Below are 17,564 nucleotides of genomic sequence, written 5' to 3'. Positions count from 1 at the left end.
GAACTATCCTGGAGTGATCTAACACCCTCCCTAAGGGCCAGCCCTGTTTTACAGGGTCCAGGAAGGACAGGGGCTTCACTCCAGAATTCTCCCTACTCAGGGAGAAGAGTGTGCAAATCTGTTCAGTCAGACCCCAGGAGGTTAACTGGGCCTTCTTTGGCAGCAGGAAAGGACATGCATTTCAAGGTAGATTTGGTGGTTTCCTCTGTCACCCAAGTGTCAGACCTAGGTGCACTTATTTTAAGGGAGGGGACTGGACAACTGTTTTTTCTGCTCTCCTGCATCCTGGAACTTTCTCTGGCTGTATCTCCCACCTCCCATGCTGATGACAGAGTATGGTCAGAGCTTGATGGTCAGCTCTCCTCCGCTTGTCTAGCTGAGAGAAGGTGACCAACTAGCCTCTACTTCTAACTTATTCTGCTTCTTATTCCCACTGGGCTTCGACAATTAGTACCCTAATTTTACCATTTTATTCCCTAATTGTTTGGCACAATCTCACCCTTTGTTATTCATAAAAGTACGGTCTCACTCCAAAATATCACACTGCTATTCAAGTATTCAGTAACTAAATCCACCAGGAATGGCAAAGATAACACAGGTTTGTGAGCCTCACTAAGGATAATTCCAAAATGAAATGGAAATGGAAAGACAACCTGATACGAGATTCTGACCAGATAGACAAGGGGACCCAAAGGTAAAACTATGAAACGGAGATGATGGAAATGATTAAAGAGAACAGAAGGGAGGGGAGGGGACAATTGTATATGGAAGTGAAAAGTGGGAAGGTGTGAATTTTAAAGTCAGAAATTAAAATGTGTCATATTACTTTTTAAAAAGGCAAATAGTATCTGTTTACAAATTGTTTTAAATAAATTCATTTTAGCTTCCTGACAAGCAGCCTTGAGGTAAGGGGAAAGGATGTGGAACAGGAGTCAGAGACCTGAGGTGGAGGCCAGTGATCAGCACTGGCTGTGATCCCGGGAAACTCCCTCATCTGTAAAACTGGGATTAAAACTTTTACTTCTTGCTGTGGCCGGGACGATGAAAGGATGAAGTGTTCTGTAAGTAGTAAAGTAATGCACAAATGTTGTTATTAGTGTGTTGTAAAGCCCCCAAAGCAGGCGCATTTTCACTACCTTTTACCTCCTCACACTCAGCGTATACGGCAGACTGAGTGTGTGATAAATAATTTTCAGGGGAATGGGGAATATGTAAATGTTTTTTGCCTATGTACCGCCACATATTCTGAATGCAAAAGAATGCATTTATGCATTTCTTCTCTGCCAGAGAAAGCCCAAAACATTATTTAAAAATGACCCAGGGACTTCCCTGGTGGCGCAGTGGTTAAGAATCAGCCTGCCAATGCAGGGGACATGGGTTCGAGCCCTGGTCTGGGAAGATCCCACGTGCCGTGGAGCAACTAAGCCCGTGCGCTACAACTACTGAGTCTGTGCTCTAGAGCTCAAGAGCCACGACTACTGAGCCCGCGTGCCACAACTACTGAAGCCCACGCGCCTAGAGCCCGTGCTCTGCAATAAGAGAAGCCACTGCAATGAGAAGCCCGTGCACCGCAACGAAGAGCAGCCCCCGTTCACCGCAACTAGAGAAAGCCCACGTGCAGCAACGAAGACCCACCACAGCCAAAAATAAATAATTAAAAACAAAAAGAAACAGTGAAATTACAATGTTTAAAAAAAATGACCCAGTTTACTACAAATATAAAGGACAGAGAAAAATGTTAAATGACACTCTGGGGATGCAATCGAACTTAGAATGCAGAAAAACTATGAGATAAAAGATCCAGTTTCTTCACTAAATGCAAATTGGAAAAAAAAAAGACGGAAGGGGAAGTGTTACAGACTTTTGGGACATAACAAGTAAACAGAGTATGTGGACTTTGGAGTCTGATACTTATCAATTATAAAAAGACATTTATGGGACTTCCCTGGTGGTCCAGTGGCTAAAGACTCCACGTTCCCAATGCAGGGGGCCTGGATTCGATCCCTGGTCAGGGAACTAGATTCCACATGCTGCAACTAAAGATCCCACATGCCACAACTAAAGATCCCACATGCCGCAACTGAAGATCCTGCACATGGCAACGAAGATCACTAGTGCCACAACTAAGACCCGGCACAGCCAAATAAATATTCTTTTAAAAATAAATTTATGGGACAACTGGGGAAATTTGAACACTGGATACCAGATGATATTAAGAAATTGTTTTAAGCTTTTTTACGTGTGATAATTCTGGTGTGTGTTTTACAAAAAGAATCTTTTTCTGATAGAGATTTATGTGAAAGTGTTTATGGGTGAGATGACACAATGTCTTGTGATCTGCCTTAACGTGGTCCAGAGGTGGAAGAAGTGGGTGGCTACAGATGAAACAACACTGGCCATATGCTGGTTAGTGTTGAAACTCAGAGGTACATAGGTCGGAATTCATCTTATGTTTTTCACTTCTGTGTATGCTTGAAGATGTCTATAATGATAAATAAAACAAACAAAAACAACCAAAAAACTAACCTAAAAATTAAAAAGTTGAGGTATATAATGATATTGGAAAGCTCTCTAAGATATAAGTGGAAACAAAAACACAAGACATGTGGAGCAACATCTCACTGATGTTTTTAAAGAAATCTGCAAAAAGTATATTGTACACCTGTATATGCATAGGGAAAAAAGCTGCAAAAAATGCACACCTGACTTTTAACAGTAGTGTCTGTGAAGAAGAATGGGATTAGGAGTGAGGGCGGGTAGCGGGGAAACTCTCACTTTCAGTTTTGTATTCTTCTGTATGATTTAACTTTTAAAATTGAGCACATACTCATGTTACTTTCAGTTAAACAAGTGGTGCCCACTCACTTTGCGATGGCCTCATCCCGGTCCCTGATGGCCTTCTGAAGCTGCTCCTTTGGTTCCTTGTCCTCAGATGTCGTTCTGAGTCGGTCTCTCTCCTCCTTCAATGCAGTCATCTCCACACTCAGCAGTGTCACCTAATGAGAGACGAAGGGGATAAACGTGATGATACCACTGCTGCCGGCCTGGGGTGTTTCCCTCCAAGAGGGAGGAAAGAACAAGGCCCAGGCAGGCTCAGGGCCTACGTGCAGGGCAGGCTGGTGACTTCCTGCTGCCCCCTGCTCCAGGAGAGAGGAGGCCTCATGCTAGGCTGCAGCTCAGTGGCCAGGGAAGAGCTCAGCCCTGGACTGCAGCCCTGGGGCCAGATCCCTGTTGTACAGAGCACGGCACCTCCTTCATTTCAAGGCACTCTCAGGGACCTAATGAGTGAAGGCCACACACGCATCAGGGCACTGAAACACATTTTTTGGGGTAGGGACTCAAGTTTTGTTTCTAGCCATCTTCCACTCAACATGGAACAATGCCCTGTGTTTCACAGGCCCCTGGCTGGTCCCAAAGCCTGGAACCTGGCTCCCATTTCTGTGACAGCACTTGACGCAGCCTGGCTCTTTCACCTTCTTCCTTCAGCTCCCCAGGTCAAAGCTACATGGAATTTAGACAGAAAAATGATGTCATCACCTTTCACTTCAAGCCTGTTATCTTTTCTGTCGTCCATGCCTCAGTGAATGGCACTAGAGCCCATTCACTGGCACTCAGCCTTTGGTGGTGAGATGCCCCTCCTAGGGGCTCCCTCAGTGACCACAGCTTAACCCACCCACTGTACAGAGTAACCCCTTGAATACCTTGAGCTCTGCCATGCGAGAAGTGTGCCCTATCTATCTGTGTGTCTCAGAGCCTGAGTGCATACAATGCTTAATCCCAAATGCTTGTGCAGTAGACAGCTGTCATTTTTGGGCTAGTCAGTATCCAAAATCCCTTCCTATCTGGGGCATTCCTGGCTGCATGGACCTTGGTAGGAGGCAGAGCATGCCCTCCCACTAAGGAAGCCAAAAGAAGAGACATCCTTTCCTAGGTGCCTTGGTCCCCCACCTGGGGCTGCAGCTCTTGAGGGTACAGCAAAGCCATCGGCCACTGGGAAGTTAGTACATGGACAACAAATGGATTTGTTGCCCCACTCCCCATGGCTTCCTGTTTTGGCGCTCCAGCCTTCCTGTTGATTCTGTAAGATTTCAGATTTAATTCCAATATATTCTCTTTCTGCTTAAGTTAAGCAGAGTGAGTTTCAGTTGTCTGCAACCAGAAACCCTGCCTGGTAGAGCTTTCAATAAATATTTGTTGAATGAATGGAAGGCGGGGAGCCCTTCGTCTCAGTTGATAGGATCAGACTAGAGTCAGGATGCCTGACCCTGCCCTCTTATTAAATATTACACATACTTTTACATCTTTCCAAGGGGAGATCCATCCATATAGGTCTTTCCCTCCCACAAGGGGACAGACATCACCTTCTGTACACTCCTCTGCTCTTCAAGGCCCAGGTCTGATCATCTTTAGACAATGAAGCTGAGCAAAGGCCCCAGGACTAAGACCGAAGAGCAAGTTTCCCTGGAGGTACTTTGGATACCCCCCAAGCTGAGGCAACACAGTTGCCAGCTCCTGGGGTAGCAGCCACTGAGGAGCAAATCAGAGGACACCCAATAATGAAGAGGTATACAGGACAATTTGTTGTCGCTATGGGCAATGGATTTTGTACTCTCAGGTGCGTGGTAGGGAATGTACCTGGTGCTCTGTGCTTTCATGGCAGGGACAGCTCCAGTGAGCTGGGTGAGAAGCCTTAGGGAAGAACAGGCTGGGCAACTGCACAGGCCAGGGCATGCAGGTGCAATGAGCCTTGAGGCAGATGAGGCAACAGGTGAGAAGCCCAGCCTCACCCTATTCTTAGCAGGTTCCGCAGCCTGGTAGGCCAGAACTCAAGACCCAGAAAGCGCCTGGCAGAAAGAGCCAGCCCTCCTCAGACCAAATGAGCCCTGATGTGGCCTCAGGCCAGCTGTGGGACAGCCAGGTGTTCTGCCAGCTGAGTGAGTGACAGATAGAACTACATGCTAGGCAGGAAATGCCAACATTTAATGTGCTCCAGACAAAACTCCACAAGAACTTTTTGCTTTGGCCTGGAAAACCTGATCAAGGTAGAGACTGCCAGCTTAGGAGTGACAAAGGACTTATCCTCTCTGAGCTGCACATAAGTTCCATGAAAAGCAGGAATAAAAAGAACTATTCTGGGCTTCCCTGGTGGCGCAGTGGTTGAGTCCGCCTGCCGATGCAGGTGACACGGGTTCGTGCCCTGGTCCGGGAAGATCTCACATGCCACAGAGAGGCTAGGCCCGTGAGCCATGGCCCCTGAGCCTGCGCGTCCGGAGCCTGTTGCTCCGCAACGGGAGAGGCTACAACAGTGAGAGGCCCGCGTACCGCAAAAAAAAAAAAAATCCCCAAAAAAAAAAAAAAAAAAGAACTATTCCCCACCATCAAGTTGTTGTGAGGATCAAACAAAATAAATAACATCAAGGGCCCCGCTCAGGGTGTAAGTGCCTCCCCCCCCCTCCCCCCATATAGACCTTCCAGTTGTCATGAGGACCCACTGGGTTTGTTTATCTGCTGACTTACGTTACAGCCACCCCTAAATCCACTTTTCCCCATTAAGGTGGGAGTCCTCGAGATTGAATAGCATCAAAGGAAACATCCTGAAGTCATATATCCAGGGCTGACAATCATTTGCATGCCTGCTCTAAGAAAGGTGCTGCACTAGACGCTTTAGGAGAAGACAGAAGTACGTCAGACCTTGAGCTTGTTCTTGCGGGGGGTCTAAGGCTGGCCTGAGAGGATGAGATGGGAGTGAGCGTAACCAGGACAAGGCAGGGCCAGGGGGCTCCCTGAGGAAGGGAAGCAAGAGAGTTTTGAGGAGGAAGTGAAACCTGATCAGGAACTTGAAGGATGAGTAGGGCTGGGCTGTATGTGCAGGTGATGGGGGAGAGTCTTCCAGGCAGAGAGAGCGGAAGAAAAGACCCAGATGTGGGAACATAAGGGCAGCCTGTGCCACGCCCATCTGTAGCCTACATTCAATTCTGCTAAAGCTAAGGAGGTGAGATAGAAACAACAGAAATGGAGGCTGGATGGCTGGATGCAGCCAGACCGTGGTGCCAAGAGGGCTGGAGGCTTCCCATTACTCGATGATGGGAAGTCAATCTAGAACGTGCAAGCGGTGTCCCATGTTCAAGTTGTGCTTCAGAAAGATGGATCCATATCATATGGAAGGGTGACTGGGCTGGGGGAAGGCAATCAGCTGGGAAGTGAGGACCAAAGGCAGGGTGTGAAAGAATGAAGGTCTGAAATGGGACAGTGGCTAGGAGGATGGAGGAGAGAGAACCTGCTGAGATTTTAGAGGAGGGGTCACCGAGATCTCATTAGTAAGGGCCTCAACTGCTCCCAGCACACACTCCCCAGAGTTTTCATGTCCCTGCAGTAACTGGCATGTGCTTCAGTCAAGCATAAAGGAGCCAAATGACCGGGTTGGGGACTGTGTTTCTTACTGTGCCTCCCATGACCTGGCTTATTGGCCTGGGAATTGGCGAGGAGCCAAGAATAACTACTTTTCATATTGCTCTGCAGGTCCTCCCTGGCTCCCGGCAGCAGCTCCAGACCCCACGGGCAGCGCTCACTGGAGAGCTGCAGGGATGGGGGAGAAAAGGCTGAATGGGTGGGCAGGGAGCTCTCCATGGCCATCAAGAGGGCAGGAGGCAAGTCTTCAGGTCTGGCTATGGGTTTCTGCCTCAAACAAGTAATTATCAATTAAATTAAACCTGGGCTCTCTTTTATTTTAAAATTTGAGAAGGCCTCTGATGGGGTGGGGTATTGCAGGCACTTCACCTTCCAGGCCCCATACCTTTTACCTCTGGCCTAGTTTCCAGGAGAGAAAAGAAAGCAGTGGGAGTGGAGGCTGGATCATGGGTGAGGTCAGACCATGGTCTAGGATCCGTTTGCTGGAACCTCGGTCACACGCCACCTTGTCTAGGCCCTGCTCCCCAAAGGGTACAAAATTGGCCTGACTCCCCTCATGATAGCGAGAGGCCCTGGAGTGCAGAGGCCTTGTCACATCCACCCAGCGCCTCTCGAGGTCTCGGGCAGCACAGGCTTGCGCTGAGCTAACTGCACTAGGCACCTCTGCCCGCCATGATGGCTGCCATTTCCACTGTCGTGGTAACTCAACCCGCATCCCATCCACTGCCCTGGGAGGTCAATGTTGCTCCCAAGGGACGGCTTGGCTAAGAGCTTTGCAGCTTTGACTAAGGAAGAGATGACCCCTGGCAGAGGCCCAATTCTATATCCTATTTGGGACCAAGCGTAACCATCTGCTTGATGAGGTTTTTTGAAAGGGAATCCACAGGAATTGACCTAAACCAGTTATCAGTTAAACTTTTAAGGAAAATTCCCTGGTAGAGATGGTCTCCTAAATAGTTCCATAGCAGACTCTCAGCAACCTCCACCTTGCTAATGTTTCTGAACCCAATAATGCCCTCTCGGGTTTCCAGTTTTCTAATTCAGAGAAGCAACAAAGCGACTTTTATTAATCCAAAGAACTCTTATATCTGCTTTCTCTTGCATTTTATTCTTCGAGTTTGGAAGGTGTGACACTCCCCCACCCCGCCCCAGCCAAACGAACGACCACCTGAGGGTCTTAGGTTTTAGGCACAAGAATGTCTTTGGCTGCCCAACCCTACTTCCCAGGGGTTGGCCAGGAACAAAATACAGCTTTCAGGAGCATCTTCCTGTCCTCCTTATCTGGTCATTCACAAGAAGAAGAGAGCAGTAATGGCTGGGGGTGCAGTATCTTCCAAGAGAATAATACTAGAAAGTCTAATGGGTACAACCAAAAAAAGGCAGGAGTTTATTTCTGTAAGTTCCTTTAAATTTAAGAAATACTGACTGAAGTGAAAGCCAGGCTTAAATTCCATCTCTCAGCAATCTCTTCCTGTAGCAGGAAGGGATGACTCGCTTTGGACAAGGAAAGAAGGGGGTAGGGTTTAAAATGGTACCTGTCTGGTGTCCCCCACAAGTGGGACAGAACCTCCACACGTGACACCAAAGGGAAGAGTGTTTATTTATCTCCTAGGATAGATTTTAGAAGCTCCTTTTTGGGTGGGGCTGCTCCTAAGTCCTTTAAAACTTTTCAGATCAGAATATAGATGTCCTTCTCCAGTGTTCTTAAGAGATGAGATCATGATCAAACAGGAGAGGAACACTGAGAGCAGCAGTAAGTGCCTCTAAAGCTGAAAAACAGGCTGGCAGAGGTGACGGCACTTACAAAGGGAGAACAGGCCTGCAAAGATCAATTGTTCCTCGGTTTGCAAACTTCCCTGCTCAGAAGCTGCTGGAAAACCATCAATAAGCGTCCTGGGAGCTATGGCACTTTAAACTGTCAGAATCCACCCAATTATTTGGGCTCTGTAGAGGGCAGTGTGTCGCTGGAGGAAATGGAGGGTCAAGCTATTCTTATCCCTGACAATTTCACTTTGGCCTAAACCAGAGGACTGTCTTCTTCGTGGCCACGCAGCATGTGGGATCTCAGTTCCCTGACCAGGGATCGAACCCAGGCCCCCTGCAATAGGAGTGCGGAGTCTTAACCACTGGACCACCAGGGAAGTCCCAGGCTTCTTTTCTTGAAGACACCCAGTTCACCTCAACTTTAGGTCACCGCCCCTGAGATCTGTCAGAGGAGAACTGCTTCTCAAAGAGACGTGGGAGAGGGAAACTCACAGGGGTCCTGAGGGAGCTGGGGACACGTGCACATCCTGCGCTGGGGTGAGGATGGGGGTGCTCACCTGACTGTGGAGCCGCTGCAGCTCTTCTAGGCTTTGCCTCAGTTTACCCCTCTCTCCCTCCATGAGTTCCCTTAGGGCTCTCGAATCCTCACTGGTCTGCCTTATCTGTTCTTCTAAGGAGTCATCATCAATTCTCCGGGAGCTCTGACAGCAAGAGAGAGAGAGCCGGCCAACCAGAGAGGTGGTGAGAGTGGAGGGGAGTGGAGAGATGGTTAGTAGGAGAGATGCAGAAGGGAGAGAGAAAGAGGAAAGGGGAGCAATGGGGAGGGGAGCAGAGAGATGGTTCGGTTTGGGGAAACACAAGATAGAGGGGGGATGAGGAGGAGGGGGGAGAGAGGAGAAAAAGAGAGGCAGAGGAGGGAAGAAATAGAGGGTTAGAGGAGAGAGATTCTCTTGCTCAATTTCAACGTGCAAACAACAACTAGACATTTATTTTGTTTCAGGTTTCGGGGAAGGGAAATTGTGTGGAGCCAACAGCACACCTCACTCTGACAGCTCCCTTTCCCACACTGGCCCGGCCTCCACACTACAGTACGTTCCACAAATCAACACAGCATGTTCAGGTAAGGACAACCACCCTTTCACCTTACTTCACCTCATATGGGTAGAGAGATGCAACCATTCTGTAGGAGGAGGAAACCTGAAGAAAAACAACAACCCGAGAGCTGGGGTGGTGAATGGAGAGTAAGTCTGGCAGAAATCTGACATGAAGCTGGAAGAAATGCCCGTGTGCCTGGGAAGCCTGTGGGAATGTTCCTCTCCTCCACAAGAGGAGCCACGTCTGGAATTCTAAAAGGCCCTTGTTGTTGATCATCCCAACTTTCCGTGCTCACTTCTAGCCTTCAAGCAGAGAAGCTTCAGATCTTTTAAGTTTGCCTGTTCACAGCTAACTCCACCACCAGGACCAAGGGACTACAGAAAAGTAGCTTGCAGTTTTTACCGGGATGCAAATTTCTACAGTCAAAGCCTCCCAGGAAAGCCCTCGCACTCGAGGTCCCCGTGGCCTGCACGTAACCGTATGGAGGGAGGCCTCCTCTGCATCCTGTGCCTGCAGGAAGGGACTCTGGAGTCTTCCATCCCCGGCATCGGGCCCTCTGCCTGCTCCCCAGTGTTCAGTGCTCTCACACGAGGGCTCAGAAGAAATTCTTGCAGACGTTATAAGGTTCCAGTTCTAGGGTTAACCTCACCCTCTGCATTTGGTTTCAACCTCCCACCAGCCAGGTTCTGTGGAGCAAGGAGCTCTCAGCTTGGCCTCTTACCGTGGGCTCCATGCCATCCACAATGCTCTGTATCAGTCTCTTGAGCTCGCTGAGAGCAGTGCGCAAGCTGCCTGCTGGTACATCCTTGGCAGACGACGTTTCTGAAGACTCGTCCATTGAGGAGTCCGTGGAGACGGCCGAGTCAGCGCTGTCATTTCCTCGAAGGTGTGAGCAGAGATAGCGAACCTGGCAGTAGGCTTCCCAGAGCTGCAGTCTCAGCTGCCCCACAAAGAATTATTCCTGATTATGGATTCTAGAGAAGACTGCCACCAGCCATCTTCTTCTAGTGTATGAATCCAAGATACTAGTTATAGGGAAAGTTTTGTTTTGTTTTTTTTAATCACCTGTCCCAAGAAATACTGATACTTATTCTGGGCCCAGTACACCTATACAGAGTCCCAATTCTTATTTTCCCTGTCCTCAAGCCCCTCCCATTTGCACATAAAGCACATCTTTATATAGTCTGTTATTTTGGTGGAAGTCAGCGCATGTTTGGGGGAATGAGTGGTTATGAGTAGAATGAAAAGAAGCTAATTGGATGGATCACGAATGTTCTAAAACCCTGTCAATACAAGAGGTATGAGGCTGATATTAGTCAACAAGCATTTCCTAAGAGGCACTGCTTCGTGACAGCTCCAGCCAGCAGGCCTAGGGGCTTGCACAAGTGCAGACCACGGGCCCCTGCCAGGCTGAAACTAAACAGCAGGCACGGGGTGACAGGGATGGCCGACGGGCTCTCAAAGGCCAGGGTCTGCCCCAGGATCCCTGGGCAACCTCACGTGCCACAGCGGTGGCGATGCCAGCACCTGCTCTCTCTCCTGCTCCAGCTCCTCGGCCTCCATGCTCTGCTCTATTTCAGACAGGAGGGACGTGCTGGTGGCTGCAGAGCTCTGCAGACTCCTCTCCTCAGTGAGCTCCTCCACCTTCACCTGCAGCTGTCGGTAGGAGAGCCGTACCTCCTGGAGCTCCAGCTGGCTCTGATGCAGCTTTCAGAGAGACAGCAAATGGTGGTGAGGCGGGCTGAACCCAAACAGAAAAACTGACCCTGAACCCAGTCATGCTTTTAAATCCTGCTACCAGTTTACAGAAAAATACAGAGGAGGGAATGTTAAGGGGATGCAGTCAGCAAAATCCAGATTTGGGAAATTCTATAGGACAAATAGCTCAGTTTCTTCAACAAATAAATTTCAAGAAAAAAAAAAGAAAGATAAAGGGGGAACCTATAGATTAAGAGACTTAAGAAACGTATCAGCCAACTGCCACATGTGGGCATATTTTAATTTGTATCTTGATTCAAATGAAAAACGTGAAAAACAATGACATTTATAAGACAATTGAAAATTTGAACACTGACTAGATATTTGATGATATTAAAGGAAATATTGCTGAAGTTTCTAGGTGTACTAGTCCTGTGGTTATATTTTTTTATGTTCTTATTTAGAGGTATTCTTTATTTACAGATGAAATTATAAAAATTCTGGGATTTACTTCAAAATGAGAGGGGAGCAAATGGATGTAATGAAGATAGGGTGGGACTGGCCAGGAATGGACGGTTTGTAGAGCTGGACAATGGGTTACGTGGGATGTCACTGTCTTATTCTGTTTTTGAGTTCATCTGAAATTCTCCAGAATAAAATGTTCAACACGCAAACATACAGGCATACAAAGTAAGGCACCATTACACTCTCACCAGAATGGCTAAAATAAATAATAGTAACAGAATAATAATATCAAGCTCTGATGAGGATGTAAAATAACTGGGACTCTCATTTCTGGTGGAAATGGAAGATAAACCACCACTGTGGAAAACTGTTTGGCAGTTTCTAATGAGTGAAATGCAGATCTGTCCTACTACTCTATGATCCAGCTGTTCTATCCTATGATCCAGCTGTTCCACTCTTAGGTGCAGACCCAGTAATAAATGACTGAAAATGCAGATGAAAGACAAACAGGATGTTCATAGCAGCATTATTCATAAAAGCCACAGATGGGAAACAATCTAAACACCAATAAAGATAGAATGGATATATTCACATGCTGGAATACTACACAGCAGTGAAAAAAAGAACATACTGCTACTTTATGCCACAACATGGATGAATTTCTTAGACATGATGTTCAGCAAAAACCAGACACAAAACAATATATAATGTATGATTCTATTTATAAAAAGTTCCAAAACTTCATTGAGATAAAAGAGATGAAAGTCAGAATAGAAGTTTGCTTTTGAGGAAGTGTTAGTGTATTGACTGGGAGGGGGCAGGAGGAAGACTTGTGCGTGCTGATAATGGGCTATGTCTTGACGTGGATGGTGTTCACACAGGTATATATAAAACTTCAACGGGCTATCCACTTATGATCTGTATGCTTTACTATATGCATGTTGTACTTTAATGAAAAAATTAAGAGGAAAAGGGTTGCTTGGAAAGGAGCTAGGGGTGGGATCTGGAATAACATCTGGGCAGTAATACCAAGGGTTCCCAAACCCATGGGAAAAGCAGTCTCTCCCTACTTTGTGTCATACCTCATGGTTTACAGATAAGGCCCTAGGCCTGGGAGGGGCCTTGCATAGCACTAGAAGCTCAGAGGAGGAGAGCAACACCAGTGGTAGAGAGGGGACAGCAATGCGGGCATCAAGACCTATGGGCCAGGGCTCCTTCCCTCTCTTTCGTTGCCACTACTTCACCCTTCTCTACATTCTCTTGTGGCTCCTTCCCTGTGGAGTCCAAACAGGGCACTGCTACCTGGTGGGTTGTTACTGCTGAATGTAAGGGGAGACCCTCCTGTGGCTGCTATATGCCACACTCTTACTAATATACTCCATCACTACACTTACTTTTAGCACAACAGACCCTAACTGCAGAATCAGTCTGCTTGCTAACTGCTATGCACATGTCCATACACTACACGTGCACAGGAGCAATGTTTCCTACTCTTGTATTTGTGGACTGCCCACCCTCCTTTTAAAATATATTTTTGGGGGTGAGGATGGGAGAAGGACTTCTGGGGATTTAAATTTAATTATTTTATCCTTTAATAAAATAGCATTTCTGGGTCATCCCTGTTCATTAAAAAGAGTGAACACTGTATTGTCTTTTCCAGACTGTCATCCAGGTGGGCTTATGGCTCCTGCAGAGATGCAGAGACGAAGGGGCAGTGGGCAACTCAGAGCTCTGTGGTTCTCATGAATGGGGCAAGCTGCCTTGCAGAGCCCGCAGCCAATCATTTTGGTGCCCTGGGAGCCTCTCTTCTGCTGGTCCAGTATCAGAGAACATTTGCTAATGGCACCAGTGGTCTGGATGTGCCTTAACTAGGAAGAGTTTGGAGCCTGGCTGCTTGGAGAACGAAAAAGGAATTGGCAAGCCTGCTCTGCATGGTTCCAGTGGATCAGCAATACCTGCTGGTCCAGTGGGAACTCCTCCAGCCTTGGTTTTGAGGAAACTCAGAAAGAAAAATTAGGTTTTGGTTTTTTTTTTAAGATATTCCTAGGAAGCGTTTGGCACAATTACAAACAGCATTTACTAAATTGACAAAATGCTTTGCAATTATTTTCTAGACAACTCCACATACATCTCAGCAGGAGAAGTTCAGCACAGACAAGTACAAGTTCTTAGTCACTGGACAACATTAGTTCAATTACTCATGCACACTCAAAGGTGCTTAATTAATTATAACAGCAAAGACAAAGACCAGGACAGGTCTGCCCTCTCTGGTCAATAATTGATCCAAACTCAGAAAAAACAAACCAAAGCAAGGAAGAGTCTATTAAATATAAGAACCCTCTAACATAAGAAATATCACCCTTTATAAAACAAAGATGAAACCAAATGTATTTATATGTATGAACAAGGAAGACACCAAATGTCTTGTGATTGGAGAGTATACTAAGTTCAATACTCATGCCCTTAAAGCTGGCAGAAGTGGGGGCACTCTCCCCATTTTACATTGCAGGAACTGAGATGGTGTGATGTTAAGTGATTTCCCTAATGGTACATACCCAGAGTCAGGGCGAGGTCTAGACTCCAGTTCATTTGCTTCCTGGGTCCCTACAGTAAGCAGGGCCTGTATTCTCTGCTGATGAAAGCCACCCACTGATTGGGACAAGGCCCCTGCACACATTTATAAGATGCTCAGCTTGGTATGAAATAGGGCAGTTAAGTTGCCCTCAGAGGGACAAATCCTTTACTGGGTATTAAGAGTTCAGCAAAATGCCTGATTTTTAAATTTACTGGGTGCCCAATAAGTAATAATTTTTATCCCTGCTCAGCCTGAAAAAAAAATCAGAGTTGGATTTGATCAGTGGTTTAAAAATCTGTGTTTGACAGTAGAACCCCAGTTACACAGTGAACCAGATTAAAGGGGGCTACTCTGCCTGTGGCAGCCCTGTTGCCCTGCCTGCTCAGCCTTCTTCTCATCCCTTGTCTGAGGAAAAGGATTAAAATCATGGGATTAGATACATTCCAAGGCCACTAGCTCTACATTTTACAAGTCTGATTTAGGACCATTCACCTACTCCCTGAGTGAGCTGAAATTTCTATTTCTGTATCAGTACAGGCCATTTCATCCATAGAACTAATTAGCAACACCTTAAGGAGATTTTTATATGAATAAAAGGAAAAAAATTACAAATAGTTCGGAAAGATGAGACTTCAGCCCATAAATGCAGATTTTCTAAATCAAGGTGGGAACTCCCTGACTTGATGTAGGCCCTGCATTAGTGATACGCTCTTACTCTTGAAGAAGCCCAATTGGAAGACAGCGAGTGTGCAGATGGTGAGGATGTGAACATGGTGTGACTGGGGACTCTGGCTGCTAGAGAACATACAGCCCACTGTGCCAGCCAGGCACCGCATGGTCCACACTGGTCCTGGCTCTTCCCCATCTCCAGGTCTCCCATTCTTGATATGAAATAAGGACTTTTCATTTGTGAATTCATGCTGAACTAGAAGTTTGTTTTAGGCAGGGCCATTTTCCCATTTTTCTGTACTTCTTTTCCTTCTCCTCTCCAAACTCTACCTCAGCAACCCTCAGGAGAGTGCCTGATGGGGTAATAAATGCTGAAACACTGACTTCCAGAGGCAAGTGATACACTGGAAGCTATCATTGAGCACCAGGTAAAGCAGGTAGGAGGGTCCTCTTCTGGATTCTACCAAGGACTTACTACACTTCTTAGGATAAAGGATTCATCTTTCTAAGCCTCAGTTTTAGAATATATGCAAAACCACTCTGTTCTCTGTAAAGTGGCATACAGATGTTCATGCTATTATCGTCGTCAACCTTAAAATATGAACAAACTCCTTTCCGTTTTGAAAACTGCTGTGAGGCTTTAGCCAGCATCATTTTCTATTCAACAATTACTGAGGCCCCACTCATACAAAGTTCTGAGCTGAAGGTATAAAAGCATGGAGAGAGAAAAACTGTTAATTTGCCCTAAAAGAGGTTAATTACTCAGATGGCCATTCAACTGATGGTGTCAAGTGACCTTAGCCTAAGAGGTCTCCTTAGCCTAAGAGGTCTCCCCAACCGAGGGCTTTCCTCAACAGCCAACTGCTGAGCCCAGTGGGGCCTTCTGAGGCCTGGTCTTTGGGTGGGGACACACCTGGCACTTGAGAATACTTGGCTGACCACTTCCACACGAATGGCACCATGGCAATCTACTCCGCTCCCTGGCACACTCAGAGGATGCCCAAGGGGAAGCAGCGCATTCTTAGCCACTGGCCCCAGTGGTCCTAGCCCAGCACAGCAAAGCTTTCTCGGCAGCAGATGCTACACTCTATTTCTGGGGAGGCTGAGTGATTATCGTTTTGTTTAGGGGGTTGTTTCCTGTCAAGTGTGAGCTTTGGGATTCAGCTGAGGCCTGGTGGCAGTTCCCAAATAAGTACAAATATAGCCATGAAGCAATTTCCTTTAGGAAGAAAAAAGAGGCTAATTAGGCTCATAGAGGGGTCAGCCTGGGCCTTTGTTAACAACTGGCAGAATCAGGATATAAGTCTTGCTGTGTTCAGTGGGCAGCTTCTTGGTTTCTGTTCAGTGCCAGCCAACTAAATGCATCAGCCTGGGGAAGCAGCAGCAGAGAGCATTGTGAGCCAGGCACAGAGTCACAGGATCCCTCTGAAATCTCCGGCAGGTTTCACAAACCCCAGGAGGCAGAACAGCACTCCTGGCGTTCCAGTCACGTTAACAGCCCAGAAAGAACTCAGTGAAACTGCTCCTGGGGCTAGTGGCTCAGAACAAATTGGAAGGATGACCTGTGGTAGCACTGCGCTTGTTCTCGGCAGAGAAAGACCAGCCCAGTTAGCAGAGCCTGAGGAGAACCATAACCGGGCCCAAGGAGAGACCTCTCAGCTTTACCCACTCCTGACCCCAGTAGTGGCACTGGCCTCCCAGCCTTTCCCTTTGGCTGGGCAGCTAAGCACTCCTTTGATCTGACCCTGGTCCTACATGACTGCTTCTCTGCCCCAGTACCTGGAGGTCTTTGTCATGGCCCTGCCTCTCCAGGATCAGCACCCGGTCCTGTAGCTCCTCCACAGTCCCTTGGAGCAGGTCATTCTCCTCTAAGGTGGCACTGAGACGGTGCTCCAGCTCCCGTTTCCGATCCGACAGCATCTTGATCTGAAAGGGTGGAGAGCCACAAGGGTGGTGTGGAGTTACACCCGGGCTGATGAGTAGGGAGGGAGGGACCAGCCCCGGAACATGAAGGCAGGTGTCTCTCCAAGTGCTCTGCGCAGGGGCCTGGTGCCTCTACCTCTGAAGGAACAGCTGTGAACTCTTAAGCTGAGGAGAAAACCCCTCCCCTTTGGAAACCTGTCTGGGAAGGGGTAGGAGTTGAACTTTGGGGAAGCTGGAATGTGGGGTGCCAGGCAGAGGCAAGGGAGGTTAGTGCTCTCTGGAAATTCCACAGATAAGACAGAGGAGGGCCCCACCTTGCTGCCTATAACTTTTTTTTGGCCCTGCCGCACGGCATGTGGGATCTTAGTTCCCTGATCAGGGATCAAACCCGTGCCCCCTGCAGTGGAAGCGTGGAGTCTTAACCACTGGACCACCAGGGAAGTCCCCTGCCTATAACTTTACTTCAACCCCACAGTTTACGGGGCAGTGGAACCTAATCTGCGGGACCATTCTTCTTTCTCAAGTCCTGAGCACAAGAAAATGCCCAAGACAGTCTCTGGAGCTGCTGTATTCTCATATTCTATGTCTCTCCTTTGTCCTTCCCCCACTGCTGGCAGGTCTGGCTCTTGAGTCATGGTCCAGACCCTGGGTTAATGGGGGAGCCAGAAGGATACAGAAAACAGAGCAGTGCCTGCATCAGCCCGTGTCCTGGGAAGGAACATGACATGGACACAAGTAAATAACTGATTTTACTTAAAGTATCTTTTGCTTGAGCAAGAAGTTTGTGAATAGAAGCAATTTTTCTCTTTTTATTAAACAGGTTGATATGTTTGTACACTGAGTATCTAGCTAGTCTCAAGAAAGATACAGACCTTCTTTTAGAATGGTCTGTCTTGTCTCTTCCATTTCAGTGAGAAAGCAGAGGCAAAGAGGAAAGAGATGCTGGGTAAGAAGCCACCCAGCACTC

The 17,564-nt window shown here is 47.4% G+C and overlaps 1 protein-coding gene across 3 annotated transcripts in view; it reads right to left on the bottom strand.

Moving 5' to 3' along the window:
* The window catches only part of BICDL1 (BICD family like cargo adaptor 1), a 97,739-nt gene that overhangs the window by 7,538 nt on the left and 72,637 nt on the right, over positions 1-17,564 (bottom strand). The window contains exons 4-8 of one of the 3 annotated variants that reach the window (XM_024741380.1): positions 16,454-16,600; positions 10,795-10,974; positions 9,989-10,207; positions 8,730-8,873; positions 2,866-2,996 (exon numbers count right to left, since the gene is read on the bottom strand). In XM_024741380.1, coding sequence (XP_024597148.1) covers positions 2,866-2,996; positions 8,730-8,873; positions 9,989-10,207; positions 10,795-10,974; positions 16,454-16,600 — 821 coding nt within the window. The remainder of the gene's footprint in view (positions 1-2,865; positions 2,997-8,729; positions 8,874-9,988; positions 10,208-10,794; positions 10,975-16,453; positions 16,601-17,564) is intronic. The other 2 variants (XM_024741381.1, XM_024741383.1) reach the window with 2 other exon arrangements.

The sequence above is a fragment of the Neophocaena asiaeorientalis genome, unplaced genomic scaffold (assembly GCF_003031525.2).
Source record: "Neophocaena asiaeorientalis asiaeorientalis breed wild unplaced genomic scaffold, Neophocaena_asiaeorientalis_V1.1 scaffold648, whole genome shotgun sequence".
NCBI lineage: Eukaryota > Metazoa > Chordata > Mammalia > Artiodactyla > Phocoenidae > Neophocaena > Neophocaena asiaeorientalis.
Note: the sequence above shows the minus strand (reverse complement) of the source record. Positions and strands in the feature narration are given on the sequence as shown.